Source organism: Triticum urartu, chromosome 7 (genome assembly GCF_003073215.2).
Source record: "Triticum urartu cultivar G1812 chromosome 7, Tu2.1, whole genome shotgun sequence".
Taxonomy (NCBI): domain Eukaryota; kingdom Viridiplantae; phylum Streptophyta; class Magnoliopsida; order Poales; family Poaceae; genus Triticum; species Triticum urartu.
Window position 1 is genome coordinate 472740168 of NC_053028.1, and position 27681 is coordinate 472767848.

Here is a 27681-nt window from a genome sequence, read left to right on the forward strand (position 1 = left end):
AAAAATTATAGATACATTTTAGATGATTTGATGCTCATCTGATGGAAGTGATTTAAAGAGATAATAAGGTGAGCCACCTGATGGCACCCTGGAGCTTTGGATTTGCCACCTCTCCAATGAAGATTAGCACACCAAAGAGCGTGAACTTTAGGATAAATTTCGTGTCCTGCACTCACTCATGGTTAATCTTTTCCCTCACCTATACTTACTTTGTATGCTTGTTGCCTTGTTATTTAGTTCATCGCCGATCATACCTTGTTGTTTTCTTGCTTTCCACATAGATTGTTCTCACCTAGTTGCATATCTAAATAACCTACTTTATGTACAATACCCTAAATTTGGCAATTAAGTTAAAAAAATTATAGTCGCTTAATCACCCCCATCTATTCGACCAATTTGATCCTTTTGAACTATATATTTCCAATAAACACACCTCGAATTTATATCGTATTTTTTCACCGCCACCACTTCACGCTTAGAGACAATCCAGTCTAAAATCATGTGTTCAGTACTCTGGCAGTGAGGGGATCGTTGCCTTTGTCATCAACATGGACACTTGTTGCTCCCATAATGATTGGTTACCTCGATAGTATGCTTGTAATATCATGCCTTTTTACTCAGAGACCCTAGGTTTATCGAATAATGTGGAGTATAAAGTTGGCAATTGACATCTAGCAAGTCCATCGCGTCTCAATCGTTCTTTGTTTCTGGATCATATTCAGAGTCTTAACAACGCAAAGCTACTACAAAAATGGAAGAAAGTTGTATACAATATCTAGAAAATATGGCAATGCAAAGTGTTTCACATGCAACATTGTAGACATGCATGGGATCATAGGATAGATAACTAACAGTGGTATGATACATAAAATAAGGCACCATGTGAACTGATAAGTGGGATGCATCCAAGGGGTACCATGACTGAGTGCCGCCGAATCGAGAATTAAGATGTACTACCTTGATCATATCCCGCCTCGTGGGGTTACCATGGTGGTTACGGAGAACCGGACCACCGCCCTAACATTCTTTGACTACAATATTTATCGGGAAACCTTTGTTTTTGCCACTCTAGCTTTTGCCAATTTTGCTTATGTCACTCTTGAATTTGACATCTCACTTTTGCCACTCTTAGCTTTTGACAATACATCACAAATGCCATTCCATGGCAAAAACGATAATTCTTCATTTCACTTTTGCCACTGTTAGCTTTTGACAACGTATCACAATTGCCACTATGAAAATTTTGCTTTTGCCACGGAATGGCAAAAGTGATACATTGTCAAAAACTAAGAGTGGCAAAAGTGATATGTCAAATTCTAGAGTGGCATAAGCAAAATTGGCAAAAGCTAGAGTGGCAAAAACAAATTTTTCCCATATTTATCCCTAAGAATTTGGCTCTAAGCGCCCTACTAATCCTTATTGCCATCGGTCTTCGTTGTAGTTCTCTAAGTCCCCCTGCAATCTACCTCTCCTTTGTCTGACCTTCGGCGCGTCATTACATGTGAGTGCGAGGATTGAAAAGAGATGAACTGACTAAATGTTGCACAAATAAAATATAATCATAACATGGATCCGTCTGAAGCATGTATGTAGGCTGTAAGGCCATGCCTCCACCCTTAGCCTGTGAGGTCTACTCACATATCGCGATCAGATTGCGAATATGAGATATTGCAAAAGTTCTGTTAAATGAATGATTAAATTGTCTTACAAACTCGTCGACCACGAGAAAATCACGAGTACAATATGAAACTATGGCTACGGTGGAGATGATGGTTGCGTGCGATGCGATGAATATGTGAATTTGATAAAGAGTGAAAATGTGTGAAAGTGAGCCCTGGCTCTAGAGTCCTCCCTCTTTATATAGTTGCAGCCTTGGACTAGGGGTTCGAAGGCACAATGTTTCGAATATGGATTAGGGGCCCTTCACGAATATGGACTGGTTTGATGCCCTGGGCCTGTTGTCGTTTGGTACGAGGAGGGATACAAGCGGGCACACTCATACTGGTGCTCGGCTATCCTCGTGTTGAAGCTGCTACCAAGTTTTTTTAATGGGAACAATCCTTTCGATTTGTTGATCATGTACTGTATGCCTTAATTTCATTCTTTTAGGTCCATTTGTACAACAACTTAACAAAACAAGGAGATTTACACAAATTTACAATTATTAGTGATTATTTGACAAGTTAAAGTGACAATCAAAGAGAATATTTAAGAATATCAAGTGAAAAGATGAATGCAAATTGAGAAAGAAAGAAACAAAGACTTTTTCAAACAAGAAAACTAGAATTCCTTTTTGAGAAGCTTGCCGAAGTGCCAAGCTTATCCCTCTCCAAAACCCCACATTCCGCCTCGCTTCCTCCCCCCCCACGCTCCACCGGCGGCGCCACCGCCCCCCCCCCCCCCCCCCCCCCCTCACCGTCGCCGCCGCACCATACCATAGCACACACCTACACCAACACCAAGCCCACCGGAATGGCGTCTTGCCCTCTGTTCCTCCTAGCCCCACAACCTCCTCCTCCGCTCGTCACCGCCCGCCACTGCCCCTCGCCTCTCTCTGGCCGCGCACACCCCCGAATTAGCTACGGTGCCCCCCGCCTCCGCCGCCGTCAGAGCTGCCGCTGCTCCTCCTCCCCCTGTTCTTCTTCTTCATCCTCGTCCGGCCCTCGCGAGCGCTCTCCGAGGCCTCGGCAGCAGAAGCAGCGAACGGAGCAGCGGCCCGGCCGCGGCAGCGCCGTGGACCCCGTGGGCTTCCTCGTCAAGACTGGCGTCTCCGACCGCGCATTCGCCCAGTTCCTTCGCGACCGGTACGTTCGCCCACCGTCTGGTACTCTGGTATGGTTGGGGGAATGAGCACCCTAATCGTCTTCCTGCAAACCCCGTTATCGAACTTTGTTCTCTCATTATGGAACACCAGAGGCGGGAATTGATTGAGGTTTTTGACGGAAATGATACGCAAATAGTATGGTTTTGGCTCAGTGTTCGCTAGTAGGTAGGCAGCAATCGCTTGTTTGCTTATTGGATTGTTGTTGTCAGGCACAAGGCTTTGAAGGACCGCAGATGGGAGCTGTACTCTCGGTTTATTGATCTAAAAGAGGGGTCCTCTGGGTAAGTTTGCCACCATCTTCTAGATTTGGTGTTTTGATTATGCTCGGGATCTTTGGGGGTGATGCTGGTCTGTTTGTGTTTTCCTGGTAGGTATGAGTTATTGGGAATGCACCGTCATCGGCAGCATCGTGTGGATTTCATGGACTGGGCACCAGGTATTGTTCATTTTTGGGTGTGACTAAGTTTGAATTAGTAGGTTCTGATATGTGGTAAATTAGGTCAAATATGATCATTTAAAATAGAATATAGATTCATAGTTTTGGGATATGGTAAGGGTAAACGGTACGCATAGCAAAGTTTGCCGCCCTTATGTTTCCAGCAGTTAGACTTAGACCTGCTCGATTAGCTTCAACACTCAAGGGCCCTCATTTATCCCATAGTATTTCGGGAATGTTACCCAGCGAACGTCAGCTGGGAGGGGGGTGGCAAGCGAACGCCATTTGATGGCAGTTTTAGTTGTCAGGCGAGATCAAACGACGGCAGTTTTTAAATGAAAATTGCCTTCTCGGGAAGAAACTGCCATGTCGCCTGAAGAAAATGCCACACCTCACCACTTCCTTGCAACTAAAACTGCCACGAAATCGTTCGCATGTGCCACCCTCCCTGGCGAACGTTCGCCAGTTAACGCGGTCCTATTATCTTGATTTTCTACAATTCTGCAAGAATACATATCTACCATTAAATCAATGGAATAACATTTTTTCTTGTTAATGAGCAGCTGGAAATATCCTTAAAATGCCACCTTTATGGTTTTTATATTCTTATAGATAGCTTGAAGTGCTCATTAAAGTAATAATTTGTATAGTTTGTAATTATAGTTCTTGGCTGTTGTAACCCTGCTGTTTCAATAAGTCAGTTTTCTTTTGGTCCCTACATTTTTCTCTATGTACCTTATTTCATTTTCAGCTGAACATGTTATGTCAGCCACTTTGAAGTTTGAACTTGTCATTTTACTTGATTATTGGGATGCTACTTTGTGATTGCTGACTACTATATATTTGGGTATTATTACTACAGCCTCTTTGATATAAGTTTCTGTGCTTAAGCATTAGATTGAACATTTGTTACATTCAATTATTGAAAGGAGGATTGTCATGTAGGTGCTCGGTATTGTTCTCTGATTGGTGATTTTAATCAGTGGTCGGCAACTGAAAACTGTGCACGAGAAGGCCATTTGGGACATGATGATTTCGGGTATTGGTTTGTGATACTTGAAGATAAGCTCAGAGAAGGGCAAGAACCAGATGAATACTTTTTCCAGGAGTACAATTATGTGGATGATTATGATAAAGGTGACAATGGTGTTGATGCTAAAGATTTAATCCGTAGAATGAATGAAGAGTATTGGGAACCTGGAGAAGTTACGTCACGCAAGTCTCGGTGGGAGACAGTTGCAAAGCTATACGAGCAGATGTTTGGCCCAAATGGTCCGCAGACAGAAGAAGAGCTAGGTGAAATACCTGATGCTGAAACCAGATATAAAAACTGGAAAGCCACACAAAAGGATGAGTCATCCAGTTCATCGCCTTCCTACGACATCATTGATACTGGGCAGGAGTTTGGCATTTTCAATGTTGTAACTGATCGAGCATCGTTTGAAAAGTTTCAAGCAAAGGCAACTCCTCTTGCTTACTGGGTTGAAATGAGGAAAGGAAGAAAAGCCTGGATAGAGAAATATGTTCCAGCGATTTCTCATAAAGACAAGTACAGGATTTATTTTAATACTCCTGATGGTGCTTTAGAACGCGTGCCTGCTTGGGCAACTTATGTTCTTCCAGGTTCATTCCTACTTATCTCTGTGATGATGATGCCTCCATTATTACCGCTTCTCATCATATTGGAAGTTATTAATCTATTGCAAAAATTATTTACAGTAACAGTGCACATGAAGCTAGGTTCTGGATTGGTTGCTAGGTCATAACCTTTTGCTTCATGGTTGGTCCTGAGAGGAAAAAAGACGATGCAGTACAAGGGTGCTAGCCAGAAAGAAATAGTCTGTTTTAGTATCTTTGAGAGTGAAAGTAGATTATTATGATTTAAGGTTCTATTTTCCCTCCTGTTTTCTTCTTCCCTTTCGCACTGGTGTTGGAGGAGGTGGGATAGGAGTTAAGTGAAAACTTGGACATCTGTCCAAGGACTGGTAGCGGTTGAGAGTCCTAGTGAACATAGAACATTAAGCTCATTATTGCTTATTTTCATGGGACTCCCAGGGATAATGATGCCACACTGACATTATAATGGAGCCGACATCTTCCCTATCTCTTTGCATAGGTTTCTGGTTGAGTTGTAATGTTCATTACTGCTATTTCCGCAATGACAATTTTGGATTATCTTGTTAACATGGTCTTACTTATCTAACATGCTGCTTTGCTTCTTTTATGCATAATTTATTGATGCTGATGAAATCTCTTCATTTTTCTTTTTCTTTTTTGTAGACGCAGAGGGGATGCAATCCTATGCAGTACATTGGGAGCCTCCTCCAGAAGAAATTTACAAATGGAGATTTGGACGACCGAAAGTCAAAGGTTCACTTAGGATATATGAATGTCATGTTGGAATAAGTGGATCTGAGCAAAAGATATCGTCGTTTCAAGAGTTCACATCCAACGTATTTCCCACTCCTTGTTTTGTCTGTTGTAGTGGTAACTTCACTTCTCTAACTTCATCTCCATTAGGTACTACCTCACATAAAAAATGCTGGATATAATGCTGTTCAAATAATTGGAGTCGTGGAGCACAAGGATTACTCCTCCGTTGGCTATAAGGTGACACTATGATGATATAGTTAGTATCGATCAATAAGAATTTTGTTTTTGTGAGTTAAACTGCTCATTATTAATGTTAGATTGCCATGCAGAATAAAAATGACAGTGATTTGTAGTTTTAACATTTGAAGCCTTTCTGATTCATCCAGAATTGACCATGATAGTGTCGTTTTAGAATTGTGAAGAAGTACTTGACGAACCTCCAATTTTGAACTTACAATATGTTTAGACAGCCCATTGTCAACCGCCATGAATCTCAGTATTGGTTGATCATCGTCGAAACTCACAACCTCCAAAGTGAACCTTTTCTCCTTGCTTGCTTAATCTTTATGGCTGCATGCATCTATGATGCAGAGGCCGGGGATAATAAAAGCTTCCATTTCTAAAAAAAACTTATATTGCCCCACATTGTTTCAAGTCACAAGTGTGCACATATGGAATGTTTTATATTAGACTTAAGCTGAGATACCAGATGGTTTCATTGTAATTTTTAGCAGTTTAAAGAAGCTACTATAAAAACTAGAAGATTGCCTAATGTTCAAGTATGCAGCTGGCTTTCCTTTGAGTTTGAGGAGATATGAAGTAATGAATATTTTGTCGATGCTGGAGTAATTGATATTGTTAAACTAATTGCAAATGGCATTGTTTTCTTCATTTGTAGAGTTATTACCAGATGTTTTAATTTTAATGATTGCTCCATTTGTTATAGATGATAGCAGTGGTCACTGCATTGTGTTAATTTTCTCTCTCTGTCTGTGTGTGATCAAGTGCATTGTAACTGCAGGTCACAAATTATTTTGCAGTCAGTAGCAGATTTGGCACCCCAGACGACTTCAAGAAACTAGTGGACGAGGCACACGGTCTGCTTCGCAAGATCATTATTATTCTCTTACTCCTGTAACCATCAAAATCTATTCTAATAGCACATGTGAAACACACAGACACATAAGAAGCCGGGTTTAATATACCTAGACATTTATAGAGTGTTCATTTGTTCAATTATGAGGTATAAAACGATAAAACAGGTAGGTGCAGGTTGATCACATAATTATAGAGGAGGCCAAAAAGTGAAAACACAATGTGCACATTAGCTCAACATGCAGTACCACTTGTGTTATTTGTGACAGGCACACTTTATTCCTATAAAACATGGCAGCATTTATTCTGACAACAACACTAAGTGTAGGAGAGGAGTATACACAGAACAGAGTACTCCTCTTATAACACATTCTCTTTTCTTTTTATTTGTCTCTGTAGATCATATTCTGGCCCAGATGGCGAATATGGGATACATTTAAGTCGAAGTCTTGTAATATTGCCTCTTAGTAGAACGTTTTTGTTGTCCATTCGCCATTCTCCATTTTCCTTGCTTTTAATATAAGATGTCATTTACGCGTGGTAGTTGAGAAGTGTTTTTACAATAGAAGTTTTTTTTATACTGCTGGTCGGCCATCTTCCTAGTGTTTTTCCTCCATTATGTTTCCTTGTGCATGTAAGTTTGGAACTTAAGTGACATCTCTAGCAAGTTTTGAGATTGCATGCATTGTTTTACCATTCAATGTTAAGAATGAGTGAAACACTGATTAACATATCATCTTTTCTTTGTGCTCATCCCTTCTTTGCTCAGGTCTTGGGTTGCTGGTTCTTATTGATATTGTCCACTCCTATGCATCAGCGGACGAAATGGTTGGGTTATCCCTTTTTGATGGGTCTAACGATTGTTACTTCCACAGCGGTAATACAACTTTTTTTTACTTCTTAAAGTTTTGTTGGTGTTCATGTGGAATCATGCTAATAATAAATTTGGAAGACGTTAATAACAACATCTTTTTTTTAACCGAAAAAGGCTTTCGCCCCGCTTTATATATAAAGCAAAGATCACCAACAACCCAGTACAACACACGCCACCACAACACACGCACACACCCAAGGCAGAATACATAGGCGCTGAGCGCAGCAACACCACCCCTAGCACTACAAGAGCCATCGGGGCCTCAACCGTGAACATGCCACCGCGTAGAGAAGAAGCTACATACGACGCACCGTGGGCTCCAAGGCGGTGCCTACAGGAAGGTTACGACACCAAAGCGCCGCCACTGCTCAACCCAAGGATCAGAGTTTTCCCCGGAGCAACACGACGGGCAGCGAGAGTCGCGGCGACGCCTTCAAGAAGGGAACGAGCTTTGCCGTCGCCGGTCAATCCGAAGATAGAACAGGTTTTCACCCCGACCAATATTCACCGCCACCGAACGCCACACCCTGGCTACCACGCCGCCCACACGGCCATGGCCACCAGGCAACACCAAGTCACGGGCTTTGCCTAGGAGCACCGCGACACCACCACCAGGGCCGCCGCCCCAGCATCCAAGACCTTGACGCCACCTCACCCGCCACCCACCGCTACCCCAACCAAAGATATGGGCAGAAAAGGACCCGCCTTTTGCACCCCTGAGCCGCTCCCAACGCCGAAACCCAATAGGCCGGCCAAAATTGGCCGCCATCGACCCGTCCAAGACACCGGCATGAGAGGAGCACTGTCCTGCTGCCGGGCGCGAGACGAGCATGGTCCTGCTGCCGGGCGCAAGACGAGGCTGGTCCTGCTGTCGGGCGCGAGACGAGCTCGGTCCTGCTGCCGGGCGCGAGACAAGCTCGGTCCCGCTGCCGAGCGTGAAACGAGCGATGGCCCATAGTTGGGGAAGGGCCGAACCTTCGACGAAGGTAGCACCCGGATGACGAGGAGAGGGATCGAAGGTCGACACGCCGCCTACGGGCCAGCCGACGCCGGAACATGCCCGCCGCTGCCGCAGTCGACCTGCCAAGCCACCATGGAGCCATCCACGGCCAGAGCCGCAACCACACCGGGCCGCTGCACAACCCGCGCCGCCCGACGAGCTCCAAGCGTTGGAGCCGCTGGGCACACACCCGCGCGACCAGCCGATGTTGCAGGCCGTCACGGGCCACCACCACGCCGTGCCTGCACCAGATCCGCGGCACAGGCCCTCCACCATCCACCAACGGACTGACGCCGGGAGAGAGTAGCGCCAGACCCACCACCGGCAGCGCCACCTACACCACGCAGAGGCCACTGGCCTGGGGAGACTAGCAGCCCCAGCCAGCACCACGCTAGCCAGGGCACACCACTGCACCTCGCCAGACACCAGCCCGGCCGAGAGGGCCGTCTCCGGCCAAGCAGGATGGGATCAGCAACTCCATCGCCGCCGGGGCCTCCACCACGCGCAGCCGCCCTGCCACCCACGCGGCCCAGGACGACCAACACCGCCGCATCCGCCGACGGCGCTAGTCCACCAGATCCGAGCAGAAAAGCCCCGATCCGCCGCCAAAACGGCCAGCCGCCGCTCCTCCACCGCGAGGAAGACAGAGAGGAGGGGGCCGCCGCCCCAGCATCCAGCGCCACCGCGCCGCAGAAGAGGCTGGAGGGCCAGATCCGTGCCGGCGCGCAGCTCCGCGACGCACGGCGCGCCATCCAGGGCTGGCCTCCACGCGTGACGAGAGAGAAAAGGCCCGCCGCATGGGCTTTGCCCGGCGGGGACGCCCGACGGCGGTGAGGGGGGAGGGAGCAGGAGGGGGTGGCGGCGGCGGCGGGGTTAGGTCACCCGAGCCGCCCCCCTGGAGAGCGACGCGGGTGGGTCTAAAGCCCTCGGGATGCTTGCATTCGATGCTTCATCTTTTTTTTCAGTGGTGCACTTTGAATATTTTACATACTCTATTTCATTTCTTTGTCCGAGGTACTTGTGTGCTTCTTTGGCTCTTTGCTACTTCAACATGTTTGTTGTAATGTATCCTTGTCAGGGAAAAGAGGGCATCACAAATACTGGGGCACTAGAATGTTCAAATATGATGATGTTGATGTTCTGCACTTCTTGTTGTCTAATTTAAGTTGGTAAAATAGTGAAAGCTCTGTTCATACTCTATTCTTTGTTCTTCGGTTTCCTATCTACCTAGGTACTTATGGATCTCTTACTTGTTAGGTGGGTTACCGAATACAAGATCGATGGATTCCAGTTTCACTCACTCTCTTCTATGTTATATACCCACAATGGTTTTTCTACATTTACTGGTGCCATAGAAGAGTAAGCGTTAACTACTGTTTACAGTCAACATTATTTGGCCGTCTTGTATTATATTTTACTGAATTGTTCTCAATTGGACGGAAATGGGACACACTCATGTATCCATCAAATATAGATCTGACACTGGGAGGATCTACACTCCGTACTAGCATGTTTTGGGGACAGTACCACTGCCAACTAACATTGCATTTTCTGTTCTCACTCTGCTACTATTTCTCTATTCTACTCGTTTGCTTGTATCAACATCTGTAATTGTATTTGTGTGGTAAGACAATGTTGTGAGAACATTGTTCTCTAGCCTACAATGACATGTGGTCGTTCTGACCCTGGTCGTACATAGCATCAAAGTTAAGTAGAACACTATAAAACAAGGTTCTAGATATTTAATTTATTCTGAGTCATGGATATCTACGAGGATCTAGCTATATGCTCTTCAAAGAAGAAGAATGGGGCTGTAATTCGAGGATCCAAACCTCACGATAAGGGGTGTACAGTCACACCTCCCACCAACCTAGGCTCGGTTCCTCAGAACCGAGATTATGGTGATCTTAGCATTAATCCTATGATCTTGATCCTGTCAACATGAGGACAACCTTGTCAAGCCGTGGATCCTGATGCTGACAACTATTGGATAACATATAACTGTATCCAGAATTATGTCTAGGTTAAATATAATCTGATTGAGGTTAACTCTCAGCATGCCGAACCTGTAAACCTGAATTGGAGAACATTGATGATACCTTCTTTTTGGTGTGGTTCCCCCATTCCCATCTATATTTCCTACTTCGCTGGAGTTATCTGCTTGCTTGAAACCAAGTATAGCCACATAGCAAGATCACAAAACAGGAAAGTGCCCCGCTGTGTGTGGGAGAAGCTGGAGCATATTTATAGGCAGTTACTGTTTGCTAAGGATCAGCTGCATCCATTTGTCATTGACAAATCCCCATCCAGGAGCTGCTGGTACTACGGCTAAACATTCTAAACAAATCAAGCCACATACCAATGTTTTACTGACTTACAACATAGATGGAAGTCAAAGGGAAGGCCTTCTATTGGTCCTTGAATGCATATCCTAGTGATCAATTTGATGTCATCCTGTGTGCAGTGAGGAACTGCAAGTGCTATTCAATGTTCCAATTTTCATGCTCTTTTGAACGTCTCCTCCATGTTTTCATTCAATACTCATTGCTGTTTATGTAATATACTTGTCACCTTTCCCCAGTCTCTTTATGCTCATTCCAATGTTGATTATAGGTATTGCAATCAATACGTTGACAAGGATGCGCTGATATACCTAATTCTAGCAAATGAGATGTTACATGAACTCCATCCAGATATTATAACAATAGCAGAGGATGTAAGTTGCTGCTGTACTAGCTGTTCCTTTCATGTAATTTTTTGTTCATGTGAAATAGTTAGTGGTTTTAGGCATGCAATTTGGTATGGACACATACCACATCTGTTGCAAAATGTAAGGCGATAGGAGCTGGGATCCTACCAGGCCTAGCTCTTAGGTTGTAGGGGTGGAAGGGAGGGTGGCGAGGAGTTGCGGCGGCGCGACGGCGCCGTGGTCGCGCGGCTGGGGAGGAGGAGATGGCGCAGGAGGCGGCTAGGGTTAGGGTTCTGGCTCCTGAAGGGAGCCGGGCAATAGTTATGACTTATTGCTTAATTCCAAAACGTGGCCTTACAACTGTTTATATAATCCTCGAGGTGCTAATAAAAATAAAGATAAGTTGGGCTAAGCCCCTAACTAGACGCGTCATTGGGCCTCCCCCGGCTATAAGTGACGCCTGTCATAACGTCTCTCCCCGCCTGCGCAAACAGCTCGTCCTCGAGCTGAAGTCTGGAAAATGTTGGCGGAACTCCTCGAGCTGCTCCCAAGTGGCGTCCTTCTCTGGAAGGCCTTGCCACTGGATCAACAAATGCCACACTCCGCGGCGCTGCTCGGCCTTCAACACCTTCGCTGGGCCCGGAAGAAGACGTCCATCGGAGGTTGGAGGAAGCGCCGGCGCGGCCGCCGGCAGATCACCGCGGAAAGGCTTCAGCAAGCCCACATGGAAGACGTCGTGGATGCGAGTGCCGGGCGGAAGCTGAAGACGGTATGCGACCTTGCCGATGCGTTCCAACACGGAAAACGGTCCCGCGTAGCGAGGGCCCAGCTTGCGCTTAGCGCGCGGATCCAGTGACTACATGGAGTGGTGAAGGAGCCGCAACCACACCCAGTCGCCCACCGCAAACTCCGCCTTGCGGTGGTGGTCGTCGTAGTACTTCTTGGACAGCTGCTGGGCTTGGAGAAGACGCTGGCGCACCTCGGCAAGGATCTCATCCCTGCTGCGGAGAAGGTCGCCAGCCGCCTCCGTGCAGGCCGTCCCGGGGTCAACCGGCAGGATGGGTGGTGGAGGACGGCCGTAGACCACCTCAAAAGGTGTGGCGCGCAGGGCAGAGTGGTAGGAGGTGTTGTAGCAGTACTCCGCCCAAGCGAGCCAGTCCACCCAAGCCCGGGGTCGATCACCTGTAACACAACGCAAGTACATAGCAATCACCTTGTTGACCACCTCGGATTGGTCGTCCGTCGGGGGGTGGAATGCCGTACTCAGGCGCAGTTTCACGCCCGCCATCCGGAAGAGATTGCGCCAGACATGACTAGTGAACACCGGGTCACGGTCGCTGACGATCGAAGAGGGGAACCCGTGGAGGAGCCTATGCAGTCGAAGAAGGCACGCGCCACGGAGGCGGCGGTGTAGGGATGGCCGAGCGCAATAAAGTGCGCATACTTGGGGAAAGGATGACAGACTTGCCGCCCACCTTGGGAGGCCCTCGATGAAGTCCATGGAGATGTTGGCCTAGACCTGAGAGGGCACCTCAAGGGGTTGTAGCAGCCCCGCCGGCTGCAGTGTCTCTTGTCTTGTTGCGCTGGCACGTCATGCAAGACCGCACCCAGTCTGGCACCAGCGCCCGGTCGCCGGGGATGTAGAAATCTGCTCGGAGACGGTGAAGGGTCTTGTGCACGCTCTTGTGGCCGGCCGAGTGGGCCAGCAGTAGGGCCTGGTGACGGAGGTCGCCGTGATCCGGCACGAAGAGCCGGCGCCCATGCAGGAGCAGGCCATCAGCCATGTGCCACGGCTCCTCCAGGTCGTCGGCCTCGAGGCGCTGCCGAAGGAGCTGCGCATCCGTAGCGCTCGCGGTGGCCCGGCGGATGTCGTCGATGAGAGCGAAGGAGGGCCCCGAGCGGATGCAGAGGGCCGCCCCTGCGGGGTCGACGGTGTCAGTGTCGTGGTCGGTGTCGCGGCGGGACAGTGCGTCGGCCACGGTGTTGAGGCGGCCCGGACGGTACTCGACGGTGAAGTCGAAGCCAAAGAGCTTGTTGATCCACTAATGCCGCGACACGGTGGAGAGGCGCTGGTCCAACAAGAACTTGAGGCTATAGTGATCCGTGCGAATACGGAACGGTCGCCCCCAAAGATATGGCCGCCAGTGACGCACAACCTGCACCAAGCCGATAAGCTCCCTCTCGTAGGCCGCGAGCTTGTGATGGCGCGCGGCGAAGGGCCTACTGAAGAACGCAAGCGGCCCATCGCCCTGATGGAGGACGGCGCCAAACCCCACGCCCGAGGCGTCGCAGTCCACCATGAACAGCTTGTCGAAGTCAGGCATCTGGAGGACCGGCCCCGTCGTGAGAGCCTGCTTGAGGGTCTGGAATGCCTCGGTCGCTTCCGTATCCCAGGAGAAGGTGTCGCGGCGCAGCAGGCACGTAAGTGGGGGCCGCGATGAGGCCGAACTCCCAGATGAATTTCCGGTAGTATCCAGCGAGGCCCAAGAAGCCGCGGAGGGCCCGCAGCGACTGCAGCGTTGGCCAAGCCGCTACCGCCGCGACCTTGTCGGCATCCATAGCGACGCCCTCCGCCGAGATGACGTGGCCAAGATAGGTGATTGATGTCGTGCCGAATGAGCACTTCGAGCGCTTGAGGTGCAGATGGTGCGCTCGAAGCTCGTTGAAGACGATGGCCACGTGCTGCAGGTGCTCCGCCCACGATGAGCTGTAGATAAGAATGTCATCAAAGAAAACAAGCACAAACCGGCGCAAGTAGGGGCGGAGCACGTCGTTCATCAACGCCTGCAATGTCGCCGGGGCATTGGAGAGGCCAAAGGGCATCACCAAGAACTCGAAGTGGCCATGATGAGTGTGGAAGGTCGTCTTCGCGACATCGTCCGGGTGCATCCGCACCTGGTGATATCCTGAACGGAGGTCGAGCTTGGTGAAGAAGCGTGCCCTGTGTAGCTCGTCCAGGAGTTCATCCACGATGGGGATAGGAAATTTTTCCTTGGATGTCTTGCGTTGAGAGCACGATTGTTGATGCAGAAACGCCACGAACCGTCGGCCTTGCGCACGAAGAGCACCGGCGCGAAAAACGGTGACATCGAGATCCGGATGATGCCCTGGGCGAGCATGACCGCACACTGCCGCTCCAGCTCGTTCTTTTGTAGCTGGGGGTAGCAGTACGGCTGCACAACGACGGGAGCGATGTCCGGCAACAGGTGGATACGGTGCTCGTAGGGCCGGACCGGTGGCAGGCCCTGCGGCTCGTCGAAGAGGTCATTGTGCTGCTGCAACAGGCTAGCCAAGAGGGGATGCTCTGCGTCAATGGCGGCCGCCGTCAACTGGGGCTGAGGAGCCGCTGCCCTCCCACTGAACGCGGCGACTCAGGCGCCAGAAAATCATCGTCATGGCGTCGAAGTCCCAGAGGATGGGACCTAGAGTCTGCAAGAAGTCGACGCCGAGGATGAAGTCGAAGCAGCCCAAGTCGATGCCGATGCAGGTGACGGTGAAGTGCTCGGCGCCGATGATGATGGGGACATGCCTAGCAATACCCTGGCACTGGAGACGGTCACCGTTGGCCACGGTAACGCGTAACTGCTCTTCGCCGGTCGGCTGCCTGGCGCATGGTGGCCCCTGGCAGGAAGTTGTGGGTGGAGCCCGTGTCCAGGAGTGTGAGTAACCGCTCACTGTTGATCCTTACCAGCAGCAGCATAGTCTTCTCCGTCCGGATGCCCGCGAGTGCATGGAGGGAGACGACGAGGGCGTTTGCCTGAGCCGGCCCCGGTGGAATCTCGTCGGCCAATGGAGGGGCCGGGTTGCCCAGCCCGGCGGCGGTGGCATCCTCAATGTAGTCCGCGGCCTCCAAGTAGAACAGGTGCGGGCAAACATGGCCCGGGACGTAGGGCTCGTCGCAGTTGTAGCACAGCCTCTGACGGCGGCGCTCGAGCTGCTCGGCCGGGGTGAGCCGACGGAAGGGGCGCGTCGCGGCCGGCGCGTTGGGCGCTGCGGGGGCCTGGGCCGGACGCCCCGGCTCTGGTGGTGTCGGTGGCGGCCGGGCGGGGTGTCGGGCGCCCCGGGACGGTGACGCCTGCTGCATGGGCACCGCGCGACACTCGAAGGCGCGGGCATAGTACATGGCCGTCTGGAGGTCCTGTGGTCCCCGCATCTCCACGTCCACGCGGATATGATCCGACAGACTGCCAACGAAGAGCTCGGCTCGCTGGCGAGCCGTCATGCCGGGCGCATGGCACGCCAGGGCCTGGAAGCAGTCGGCGAAGTCCTGCACTGCAGAGGTGAAGGGTAGGCGCCCATGCTCCGCCAGCCGGCTCCCGCGTATCGGCGGCCTGAAGTGTAAGAGGCAAAGCTCGCGGAAACGCTCCCATGGGGGCATGCCGCCCTCGTCCTGCTCGAGGGCGTAATACCACGTCTGTGCGGCGCCTCGGAGGTGATAGGAGGCGATCCAGGTGCGGTCGGACGCGAGCATGCATTGCCCCCTGAAAAATTGGTCGCACTGATTGAGCCAGTTCAGGGGGTCCATGATGTCGTCGTAGGTGGCGAACTCAAGCTTGGAGAAGCGCGGCAGCGTTTGACCGTGGACGACCGAGGGGTACACCTCATCGGCGCGGAGTAGCGAGGACGACGGCGCCAAGTAGGTGGGCATCAGAGGGCCACCCTGGAACAGGGGCTCGTCGACATCGGCGGAGCCCGAGGGCCCGCCGAACTGGATGGCCGAGGGCGGCACCGGGGTAGCACGTGCGGCTGTCCGGAGGCCGTCGTGTAGACCGGCTCGAGGGACCAGGTGAGCCAGGCTGGTAGCAGTGATGGCGATGGAGGGAACCGGACCTGGTGGATGGGCACCTCCGGAGCCGTCGTTGGGGCACCCTGGGTCGAGGTCGCCGGCGGCGGCAGCTGCAGCTGCTGGTGCGGCAGTGCCGCGGTGGGGGCGACGGAGGGCTGTTGGTGCTGCTGCTGCATGGTGGAGGCGCCGATGTGTGCCGCGGGTGGCGGCTGCTACGCGGTGGGGGCGAAGGGGTCGCCGAGGGGGGTGGTTGCCACGGCGGCAGCTGCGGCGGCGACGGCGAAACCGCCTGGGTGAGGTCCCGGAGGGCAGCCGTCATCTCCTCCGGGGTGAAGACGACGGGGGTGGCGATCGGCGGCGTCCAGGCGGCGGAGTACATCGGGCCTGACAAGGACGGCGCCCCAGCCGCGGAGGTGGCCAGCGGCATGGTGGTGGTCAGCGGCGGAAGGGTGGTGGTGGGAAGAGGTGTAGACATGACCGATCCTGAGACAGCTGATACCAGATTGATAGGAGTTGGGATCCTACCAGGCCTAGCTCTTAGGTTGTAGGGGTGGAAGGGAGGGTGGCGAGGAGTTGGGCGCGAGCGGCGGTGCGACGGGGCCGTGGTCGCGCAGCTGAGGAGGAGCCGAGGAGGAGATGGCGCAGGAGGCGGCTAGGGTTAGGGTTCCAGCTCCCTTCGGGAGCCGGGCAATAGTTATGACTTATTGCTTAATTCCAAAATGTGGCCTTACAAGTGTTTATATAATCCTCGAGGTGCTAATAAAAATAAAGATAAGTTGGGCTAAGCCCCTAACTAGACGCGCCATTGGGCCTCCTCCGGCTATAAGTGACGCCGGTCATAACATAAGGCCTCACACATCCCATGAATTAAGTTTGATCAACAATCTGACTTATAAAGTGTGAGTTATGTGATACAAAAATGAAAAATCACATGATTGGGCTGGTATTAAAAAGCATTTTCTAATGATATGTCACTTTTGTGTCACACGACCCACATTTTAAATCTTGAAATGCATGGGCCCCTTATATTTTGCAATGTAGGGAGTAGTTTACCCATGTTGAACGTGGTGCTAACCTGTTAGATATTAACTACTAAGTAGTAAGTGATTCTCATATCGAGTCTTGTCTAACAGAGCTGAACAGAATACAAGGCATATATAGTTTTGTTCAGTGTCTAGGGATAACTGTTCTCACCAACTATTCAGTGGATGATATTTGCAAATTCCAGCAACTGATATACGTTGAGACAACCAGTGCTTCTGTTTCATTTCTTAATTTTATTTTATAGGCAACATATTATCCTGGGTTGTGTGAACCAACCACCCAAGGCGGATTAGGATTTGACTACTGGGCCAATCTTTCTATTCCAGAAATGTGGTTGTGGCATCTTGAAAATGTTCCAGAGCGAGAGTGGAGCATGAACAAGGTTTGCATGCTATCTAGACTTTCGCATGGCATCATCTTATTGGCACCATGTAGACTAGAAGTATCATATTTCATGTCTAATAGCTATCTTGGATCATTTTGCAGATTATGAAAGTATTGATAAGCAGCAACCATCATATGCTATCTTACGTTGAAAATCACAACCAGGTTTGCGTATATCTTTTTCTGGGCGCCAATTGTATCATCATGCTTAGAAAGAAAAGAGCATATTATATTTCATACAGACCAAATCTTGTTTTTAAGATAAAAGTCACTTCCTCAGACACTTAGCCCATAAACAACTTCTAGTTTCTTTTGCTCTTTATATTGTGTTTCACCCTATTTCCGTCTCAGACTTGCTCAACTGCTCTCTTGTGCATCTTCACCAGAACCTAACATACATGATATCTGTAGGTGTTATGGCTTAGGATTTAGACCTTAGCTTGACCTTGATCTGCACAGCCGACCTTAGGAGGTCATGTCTATGATGAGGCTAATAATTTTTTCCATTATCTGAAAAAAATAGCCCAGTAACTCAGTCTACTCTTTCCTAACTTGCCTTGAACATTTAAATTCCTAACTTTATAGACAAATAATATGAATTTCTAATCCTGAGCAATTGGCTATGGATGATCGCCTATTGATCCTGTGGCCATGTGGAAGGTCTTCCAAGACATTTCTCCCTTCTTCAAAAGCAGCTCATCTCGAGCTGGAACAAGGGATAATGATGCTTGAGCTCCGCAACATCCTCCAAGTAGCTATGAGATCAGCCCGGCAAACGAGCACCTACCATACATCTTCAGCGTGACTGCCACAAAACATGCCCAAGGGAGTAGGTGAATCAAGCCCATGGTGCATCAACAGAAGTGTTGATGTTGCATCTAGAAGCATCGTGTTGGACTTCTGGAGAGAACCCCAATGTGAACGATGGCTGGCTGAGACTTGCAGCTTGTATGCCACCTCACCCAAACGCGTTAGCATTTTGGAAGGGCCGTAAAAGCGTGGCGTCTACTTGTTTTGGTGGAGCTTATCAAAATGATAGCTACATCAAGAAGTACTTGGGACATGTTGGAGTTGTAGCTGTTTTTCTACCTTACCTGTACAACGAAAGGTAGCCTTGACAATGCATGGCCCAATAGACCCTGATGTACCAATTGGTCTTTCCTGTTGGGAGTCCATGCCATTTAATGGAAATAAATTAACGTGGGGTTTTGGAAATGATATGTAGTATTGTGAAACGCAAGCTGCAGTGTGTAGTTTCCTTTTTTATAAAAAATAAAATTATAATTTTTATTCTTCTTGATTGAATTTGTGATAGAATTGTTACATCTGATATTTTGACAGTCGATATCAGGGCGGAAGTCTTTTGCCGAGATAATTCTTAATACAGGAATGTACTCTAGTGGGTCAGTGGATGATGATTTGATTTTCAAGGCTTCCTCATTGCTCAAGGTATGAGTTTGTTCCTAGCTTGTGACTGTATATCCATTTACCCATCCATGATTGCATCACCCCTTTAATTAGACTTATTAGCTACCGATACAGTGAATTTCCATGGATCATGCTTGTCATGTCCTTCAATTTATTTGTTTTCAACAATGCTTACATTCATAAATTAAGGGTAACCTGGTAGGATCAAGTACTCTACCAGGTCTAGGGCGTAGGTGGTAAGGGAAGGATGGAGGGAGACGTGGCGAGGATCGGGCGCGCCGGCGGCAGGGCGCCATCGCGGCTAGGAGAAGGGCGGCGGCTAGGGCTGTTGGCGGCTAGGGTTCCGGCTCCTCAGGGAGCCGGGCAATAGGAGATAATATTCTTCTTATTGCTTGCCTTCAAAAAGAGTCTTACAACCTATATTTATATCCTAGATAACTTGTAGAAGAATCAACCTAAGATAACTTGCCTAAGATAACTTGCCTAATCTGAAAATAAAAACTAAGATAACTTGCGGGCCTAAGCCGGCCGGCCATAACACTTCTCCCCGCCTGCACAAACAGCTCGTCCTCGAGCTGCAAGGTGGGGAAGCGCTTGCTTGAACTCTTCGAGGTAATCAACCAGCGTCAAACACCTTCTCGACATCTGGGGCGGCCAGGTCAGCGGCGACGGCATCCTCCGAAATGTAGTGGACGCCGTCCTCCTGAATGTAGTCTGCCACCTCCAGGTAGAAGAGTCGCGGGCAGGCGTGGCCGGGCTTGTAGGGTTCGTCGCAGTTGAAGCACAACCCTTGGCGGCGACGCTCGAGTATCTCAGCTGGGGTGAGTCGGCGGAACGGGCGCCCCGCGGTCGCGGCGAGGGGTGCCGCAGAAGCCTGCACAGGCGACCCTGCGCGGAATCCGGTCCGGGTAGCGACCCAGCAGTCTGGGATGGTGATTCCTGCTAGATGGCCACCGCGCGGCACTCGAACGCGCGGGCGTAATACATGGCCGACTGGAGATCCTGGGTCCCCGAAGCTCCACGTCCACGCGGATATGGTCCGGTAGACCGCCCACAAATAACTCGGCGCGCTGAGTGGCGGAGACGCCCGGCGCGTGCACGCCAGGGCCTGGAAGCGGTCGGCGTAGTCCTGCACCGTGGATGTGAAAGGGTAAGCGCCGAGGGCCCGCCAGTCGGCTCCCGCGGATAGGAGGCCCGAACCGGAGGAGACAGAGCTCCCGGAAGCGCTCCCATGGTGGCATGCCGCCCTCGTCCTGCTCGAGGGCGTAGTACCAGGTCTGCGCTGCGCCTCGAAGATGATAGGACGCGAGCCAGGTACGATCCGAAGCGAGCGTCCGCTGCCCTCGAAAGAACTGCTCGCACTGGTTGAGCCAGTTGAGGGGGTCCTCCGTGCCCTCGTAGGTGGCGAAGTCCAGTTTGGCGAAGCGAGGGGGTGTCGGCCCGCGTGCCCGGGGGCGGCCGTAGTTGCCGCCGGCGCGGATGCTGGGTCGGGGAGCGCCGGGGGGTAGTGTGCCCAGACGGGGGGGGGGGATCAAACCGCAGGGAGGGCGTCGGGTGTTCCGGCGCCGTGGAGTAGACCGGCCCCGAAGACGAGCCGGTCGCCCAAGCGGGGATCGGCGATGGTGACGGTGGAAACTGCACCTGGTGCAGGGGCCGACCCGTAGCCCTAGGCGCGGGTGGTGGTACTGTCGATGGCGGCGGCGCCTGGTGGAGCTGCACCGGCGCCTGCGGCGTGGGGGCGGGCGGTGACGCCGGAAGAAGCTGCTGGGTCTGGCCCTGCTCCGAGGCGCCGGTGCCCAGGTTAGGGCTGGGCGGGGCCGGTGGAGGACCCTGCTCCGAGGCCGCTGGAAGGTAGGGCGCGACGGAGGACGGCGCGGCCGGCGCCGTCCAGGTGGGCCACTGCGGCCCCGTGGTGGCGAGAAGTGGCGGGGCTGCCGGCGCGATCTGCGGCGGCCACTGCGCCCAAGGCGGCGGTGCGGCCGCTGGGGCGGGGAGCGCCGGGTAGCCTCCGGTGACGGCCCCCGGTGCCGAGTACCACGGAAGCGCCTGCTGACCCGCGGCCATGGCTGGATGGAGTCCGGTGATGGTCCCCGGTGCCGAGTACCACGGAAGCGCCTGCTAACCCGCGGCCATGGCTGGATGGAGTGGTGGGGGCGGCCCGTACGGACCTGCCAGGTAGAGGCGGATCCCTTGAACCGCGGTGACGAGGTCGTTGAGGACGCCCGCCATGGCCTCCGGCGTGAATTGTTGCGGCTGCGGGGAAGGTGATGGCGGCGGTGAGTGTTGGACGGGGGCCTGTGGCTGCCCTTGGCCCGGCGTGGTGCCGGGTGCCGTTAGGACCGGCGCTGAGAGCGACGCAGTGGTGCCCGCCGAGAGCGAGGCCGTGACGCCCGGCGCAGAGGCGGCGGTGGTGGAGGAGTTGGCGGGCAGCGGTGGTGGTGGCGGTGGAATTGGCGGAGACATGGTCGAAACCCGGTTACCTGATACCAAATTGGTAGGATCAAGTACTCTACCAGGTCTAGGGCGTAGGTGGTAAGGGAAGGGATGGAGGGAGACGTGGCGAGGATCGGGCGCGCCGGCGGCAGGGCGCCGTCGCGGCTAGGAGAAGGGCGGCGGCTAGGGCTGTTGGCGGCTAGGGTTCCGGCTCCTCAGGGAGCCGGGCAATAGGAGATAATATTCTTCTTATTGCTTGCCTTCAAAAAGAGTCTTACAACCTATATTTATATCCTAGATAACTTGTAGAAGAATCAACCTAAGATAACTTGCCTAAGATAACTTGCCTAATCTGAAAATAAAAACTAAGATAACTTGCGGGCCTAAGCCGGCCGGCCATAACATAACCAGTGACAGATGATGAAAAATTAGGAAATGGGCCTACCTTGCTAGTATTCTTTAGTAGATCATACTACTGTGAGTCTGCACAGACAGCGCAAAACTTGTAGTTTGGTTCGTGCACTACTTTCAACATTTATCAGGCGAATCTGCCTGGTCTTAATGTCACTGCTGTCCGAGATAGCTGATTGTCTTACACTCAAATTTATACATTTAGGATTTAACTATGACATTAACATTGACGTGATCTCTAAACCCATCCAGAATGTCGTCAATGAGTGCAATTTTTTTTGTGATATATATGATGAATCAGTGTGAATCAGATGATAGAAAACATATACTGGCTCAGGAGAACAGGAACGGCCAGGACCCTGTAGAGTGTGGATATAGCCATATGGGGTGCCCAAACACCCCAACTTTAAGCATATTTCCACAGATTCAACCTGTTCGACCTGCTTCTTTTTACTGGTCGACAACTTGGTCACCTGTACCACTGGGAGTTCAGTTGCCAGTCAGGGAGATGCCTAGAATGGGCGACTTGATAAACATAGAACCAGCAAGCCTTAATATGATCTTCTCCTAAGGAAGCTCTTTATTTTCTGGAGTAGTGGTTTACGGTAAGCAGCTCGGCTGGATATCCAACCATGTTCATTGGTACATGGGCGTAAGCTGCTGGGGCTTGTCCTATATTGATCAACAGGAAGGGCCCTCTGCTATATTATCATCTTTATGTCAAAGACTTAAAACTAGTATCTGTGAAAGCTAAGTGACTTTAGTAAGTGGTGAACTGAGGAGTCTTTATATTCATGGTATTTCTAGTAACAACCTTTACTGGCAAATAGTTGAAGTACTAACAGTTACTTCCTGCCACTTTCAATCTTTTTCAACGTGTTTCAGATAATCAAGTTGATTACTTTTACAACGAGTGGAGGTGCATATCTCAATTTCATGGGTAATGAATTTGCTCATCCAAAGGTCAGCTACTTACATGGTTTCTAGAATTTAACAGTCTTTATTTCTTCCCAGAATTTTGGGTCCGTACTCAATTTGTACAAGAGCGTTTAAGTTCTTTGTTGAATGATTGCAGAGGGTTGAGTTTCCCATGTCAAGCAATGACTATTCCTTCCACCTAGCTTGTCGGCAGTGGGAACTATTGGACAAGGGTGTTCACAAGCATATTTTCAATTTTGACAAGGTATGTAACTATTTTCTTGGAAGGGATTTAAAATTACTTGTCAGTTTACTTGTCACTGCAAACTAAAACTCTTTTGCCAGATCATGGAGCGTTGATTGTCTCTGCTATACAGCGCATATGTTTTGCATGTTTCTTTTTTGGCGAAATGATGTCTGTAAGTTCAGCTTAGACTTAGTCACAGAAGTTATCCCTGTGCTGTGTTGGGTTGAAAACAATGGTCTTCCATTCTTTCGCTCAATACTACTATATGGGTTGACTACGGTGAACCTGGGGATCCACTGGAGGGCATTTATATGGGTTGACCCATGTATAGGTGGCCCTGTTGCCCATATGTGGTTAACCATATTTAAAGTAAGTTAAAAGTGTATGGTAGCATATAAGGGCATATTGCTTGAGGTTTATAATGTAGTTACTCTATGTTAACTCTTCATGTGAAGCAAGCATGAAACACAAAAGAGATGCTAGTTTGTTTACCAGTCAAGCATGGGGGCTGGGCTTTGGAGATTTTCAAAGTTGCGGTATTATAGTTCTTATAGAGTGGTCACGTAGCTTGAATTTGTTCTTATTCGTGTTAATAATCCTAATTAATTATTACATTCTGGATGTTCCGTACCAGTCTTATTCATTGACCAAAAAGAAAAACAATTGTGTATTTGTAATATTGGCTCTTCTATTGAGGGTAATTTTCTGTTGCCAATCTTAAATATTTCGCCTGTATATGTGTAGCTAAAGTTAAGTTGAGGGATATATGTCAGACATTGCATAGGTTAGAAATGTGAAGCGTCACATTTTTACTACACTGTGCTAGTCACAATATATTCAACCCAAAAGTGTTATTGTTTAGAATACTGCATCTGCCAGGAACTTTTGATGTTGCGTCAAAAGTTATTTTTTTTCTCAACTATTATAGGCTTCCAGATCATTCAAGTGTTGATTTTATACCTCCAGGAGATTAATCCTACTAACCCAGCAATTTTACCCCAGGATATAATGAGCTTGGATGAAAATGAAAGGGTAACTTCGAGAGGTTCACTCAATGTTCATCACTGTGACGATACAAACATGGTATGGAAGTTTTTCAGTTATTAATAGCTCAAACCTATTTTATAAATTAATAGAAAACATACAGTTGTTTTTATTCTGAAACCAATTATGCTTTATGAGGGACTTATACTGTTGCTAATCATATTTACTCACTTTGGTAGGTGATATCTTTCACAAGGGGGCCTTTCCTTTTTGTATTTAATTTCAATCCAGAAGTCCCCTATCAACTGTATCGTGTTGGTGTGGATGAAGCTGGGGAATACCAAGTAAGTTATTTATACTAAGCATTATTTCTGTTAGCTATGCACAAAATTATCATCATTTAATTGAATATTTAACAAATTCTCAACATAAATTATTCAACTTAATACATTATATCATAAAATTCTACACCACCTGAAATTATAATATTCTCATAGACTTTTGACTTATAAATATGTTTGGTCAGTTAAATCTCTGCATCATGTCTATCTTAATTGAAAATAACTCATTTTTTCTGAACATAGTCTTATAGCACAAAGTGAGGGAAACTGGGAGAACATTTTATCATGTACTCCCTCCGTCCCAAAATGTAAGACGTAGTGTCAAAAAACGTCTTACATTATGGGACGGAGGGAGTAGCATGGTACGAGCTATTACATCTACAAAGCGGTAGTGCTGACAACATATTATGTCACAGCCCTAGATAAGTTGATACTTCTATTTTGGGTAAGAAAGTGTTGCTTTTGTGGTCATAAAAAGTATAGCATGGATATATTGGAGCTACGACTATATTATTATTATTATGGTGAGAATAATAATTTTAAATGCCTCACAAATAAATTAAACAATTTAATGCTCAGAATGAACTCCATTTGCTTTGCAGATGAAATGCATAGAATCTCAGTTTGATGCAAATACTTGCTAACATCAGATTTAGTTCTGTTACTATCTCATACTCCCTCTTTGCCAAATTATAGTGCGTATACTTCAGATTTATAAAAATGTATCTACATTTTTTCTATAAACTTCGTCAAAGTTCACAAAGTTTGAATAGAAAAATATACTATATGCACTATAATTTGGAAAGGAGTATGTCTGTATAGATGTTACCATATCTCTCATCTTCTGTCTAGAATAACACCATTTATTCAGTTCAGGAAGCAATTCATTCCGAAACAATGAACTCATATGCTTCAAGAACTAGTATTATTATGTTATAACATAAACTCTATTCCTCTTATTTAATGAATGAGGCAAATCTTTTGCCTCTCTTCAAAAAAAAAAGTATTATTATGTTATTATGTATTCACTTTTTTTACATTTAACCAGCTTATCTTAAACACGGATGAAACTAAATATGGTGGCCGTGGGGAACTCAAGAGTAGTCAGTATATGAAAAAGACTAGTGACAGAAGGTATTATTGGCAGCAACTGGATAATCTATGCTTTTGTTTGCTGTTCTTTCTGGTTGTATTAGTATTGTGCATCTAACCTAAGCAGGGTAACTTTCTTCTAGAGCTGATGGCTGTCGCAACTCCTTGGAATTGGCATTAGCATCTAGAAATGCTCAGGTATGTAGATTACAAGGACTACTAGCCTGTATGACAGATACGCATATCTTAAAAAAAACACATATTTTCAGGTATACAAGTTGGTCCGAATCTTGAGAATATAGGCTGTCGACACTAATTACTGTGACATACCAAATAATCAATGTCCTCCGAAGATGGACTATCATTGCCAATGTTCAAGTTGGAAACATGGGTGTCGAAAATGAGGTATGTGCAGCGCGTTGCTACAAATTTTAACATTATAGTTTTTTTTAATAAGAAATATTTTCACTAGCTAAGTACTCCGTGCGTAGCTACAAATTTTAACATTATAGTTATGCCTAAATAAGAAATATTTTCACTTAGACTAACATTTATCTGTCCATACCATGTTATATAGCTCGATACTGTGAATAGTTGCAGCACCTATGTTTTTGTACTGAATATTGCTAGTTAGTCGAGCGGATCATATTTGGCTTTCAATATAAGCCGGGCTCAGGCCTACTTTCTAATGAAATAATGTCGATGGTCTAGCAGAAATAAATAACACATACGACGTGCACACAGAGAGTCTGGTGCAGACCCTTAATTGTTTGCAATTATGGAAATCACTTCTGTTTAACATATGCAGACTTCAATTAAATGCATGGCTGACCTTTGTTTCACCTTTAAGTACAAAATAGAAAATATGTGTGCACAACTTATTTTGTACACACATGTCAATATAGTACGTAATTTGGTATTACACATTTAACAGCTTTAATTTATCACCTTCACAGATTGGAGTCAGCATACAAGTCAAGCTCCCCCAGCGCGGCAAGCTCAGTGAAAAGCTTTGACTGTGCTATAAATTCTGGCCATGAGCAAGTTCTCAAAAATAAAACATGCCATTTCAGCTACAGTACACCTGGTGCTTGCCCGGATCTTGAAAGGACCCCGCTACCCCCTGATGGCATTTGCTAACCCCCTGATGGCATTTTATGTGTACTGGGTGAGACAGGGGGGTGGCATTTTATGTGTACAGTTTGTTTGAATTCCGGGGAGATTTTGTCAGAAAACTGCCACCGTCAGATCTAGATCTAATGGCTCTGGGGGTGTTCGCCAGGATAGATCTGACGGCTCTGGGGGTGTTTGCCAGGATTTTGGTCTCTTGGATAACATTTCCCTCATGAAATCACCTCATTCCAGATATAATGGTTAACTCCCCATAGGTAGAGCATGGATGCGCGATTGACGATGTAAGGTTCAGTTCGAGCATAGTGGAGCAATGTGTTGGATTTGTTACAACGGTGGTTTAATTTTAACTATAAGCTTCACAGTCGGTCGATCGATCGGGAACGAATGGAGCAGATGATCTGCAGCAACTATTGTTGACGTTAGTATTGGGAAAGCTAATAATTCACTTAGCTAGTCTCATCTTTGTGCAAAGAGAACTTGAACATCAAGAATAGGTTCGATGTTTGCAGGAGAGACGAATAAGGTAGCGCTACATGTTTCTCTTAGAGCTTACCAGCAGTTTAGTAAAAGCAATGTTTGTTCATTCATGACTAAGTTTCCGGTGCTCATATTTTTGGTTGGAAGACTCAATGCAGCAAAGTCATTTTGTGTGGTTGCGTCACTTACGGTACATCTGAGACCACTCATTTATTCTGAGATTTGTAAGAATGTATGACCCACCCAGATGTATAGCACACATTTTTTTTGTATCTTTCTTTTTAGTCAAATTAGTGTCAGCTTGATGGGCCTAAAGTACACCTTTTGTCATAGAAGATACACATGCAGGTATCTCCTCTCAGTCTATCCGTAGAACAAATTCATAGACTTCTTTCATCTTAGACAATTTAAATCAATCATATCTTTTAAACTATACACTCATTTATGAAACTTTTTATATATTTGGACTCCTCGTGTCAAGAACTTTAAAACTAGACCAGTTTTGGATACATTTCAAATATATTTAAATTTTGACATTTCACATTCAATGTGAAAAAACCTATTTCAAGAGAAAAATCCGAGACAAACCTATTTCTTTTGTTGAGATATGTGAAAATAACATTTTTCACATAAACCTATTTAACCTAAATATGAAACTGAAATGTCAACTTGCGAAACCGATTATTTGGAAATGTGTATCATTTTATTTCA

At 48.2% G+C, this 27681-nt stretch overlaps 1 protein-coding gene across 1 annotated transcript; it reads left to right on the top strand.

The window, feature by feature from the left end:
• Window positions 1-2404: 2404 nt before the first annotated feature.
• LOC125524313 (1,4-alpha-glucan-branching enzyme 3, chloroplastic/amyloplastic) lies at window positions 2405-27153 on the top strand. The gene is made up of 22 exons (XM_048689385.1): window positions 2405-2804; window positions 3034-3105; window positions 3196-3260; window positions 4206-4883; window positions 5541-5713; window positions 5781-5870; window positions 6655-6730; window positions 7498-7605; window positions 9681-9771; window positions 9860-9961; window positions 11216-11318; window positions 17366-17503; window positions 17608-17670; window positions 18847-18954; window positions 22663-22740; window positions 22853-22960; window positions 23945-24025; window positions 24166-24270; window positions 25316-25401; window positions 25503-25557; window positions 25629-25764; window positions 26316-27153. Exons 1-21 carry the CDS (start codon window positions 2473-2475, stop codon window positions 25659-25661), a joined length of 2745 nt encoding a protein of 914 aa, XP_048545342.1. The 5' UTR covers window positions 2405-2472; the 3' UTR covers window positions 25662-25764; window positions 26316-27153.
• Window positions 27154-27681: the final 528 nt, after the last annotated feature.

Bases quoted from the DNA above. Each gene is read 5' to 3' on its own strand.
- LOC125524313 (XM_048689385.1), top strand. From the start codon at position 2,473: ATGGCGTCTTGCCCTCTGTTCCTCCTAGCCCCACAACCTCCTCCTCCG. The intron at 5,714-5,780 runs GTATTTCCCACT...CATCTCCATTAG, and splicing joins TTCAAGAGTTCACATCCAAC to GTACTACCTCACATAAAAAA. The intron at 17,504-17,607 runs GTTTGCATGCTA...ATCATTTTGCAG, and splicing joins GAGAGTGGAGCATGAACAAG to ATTATGAAAGTATTGATAAG.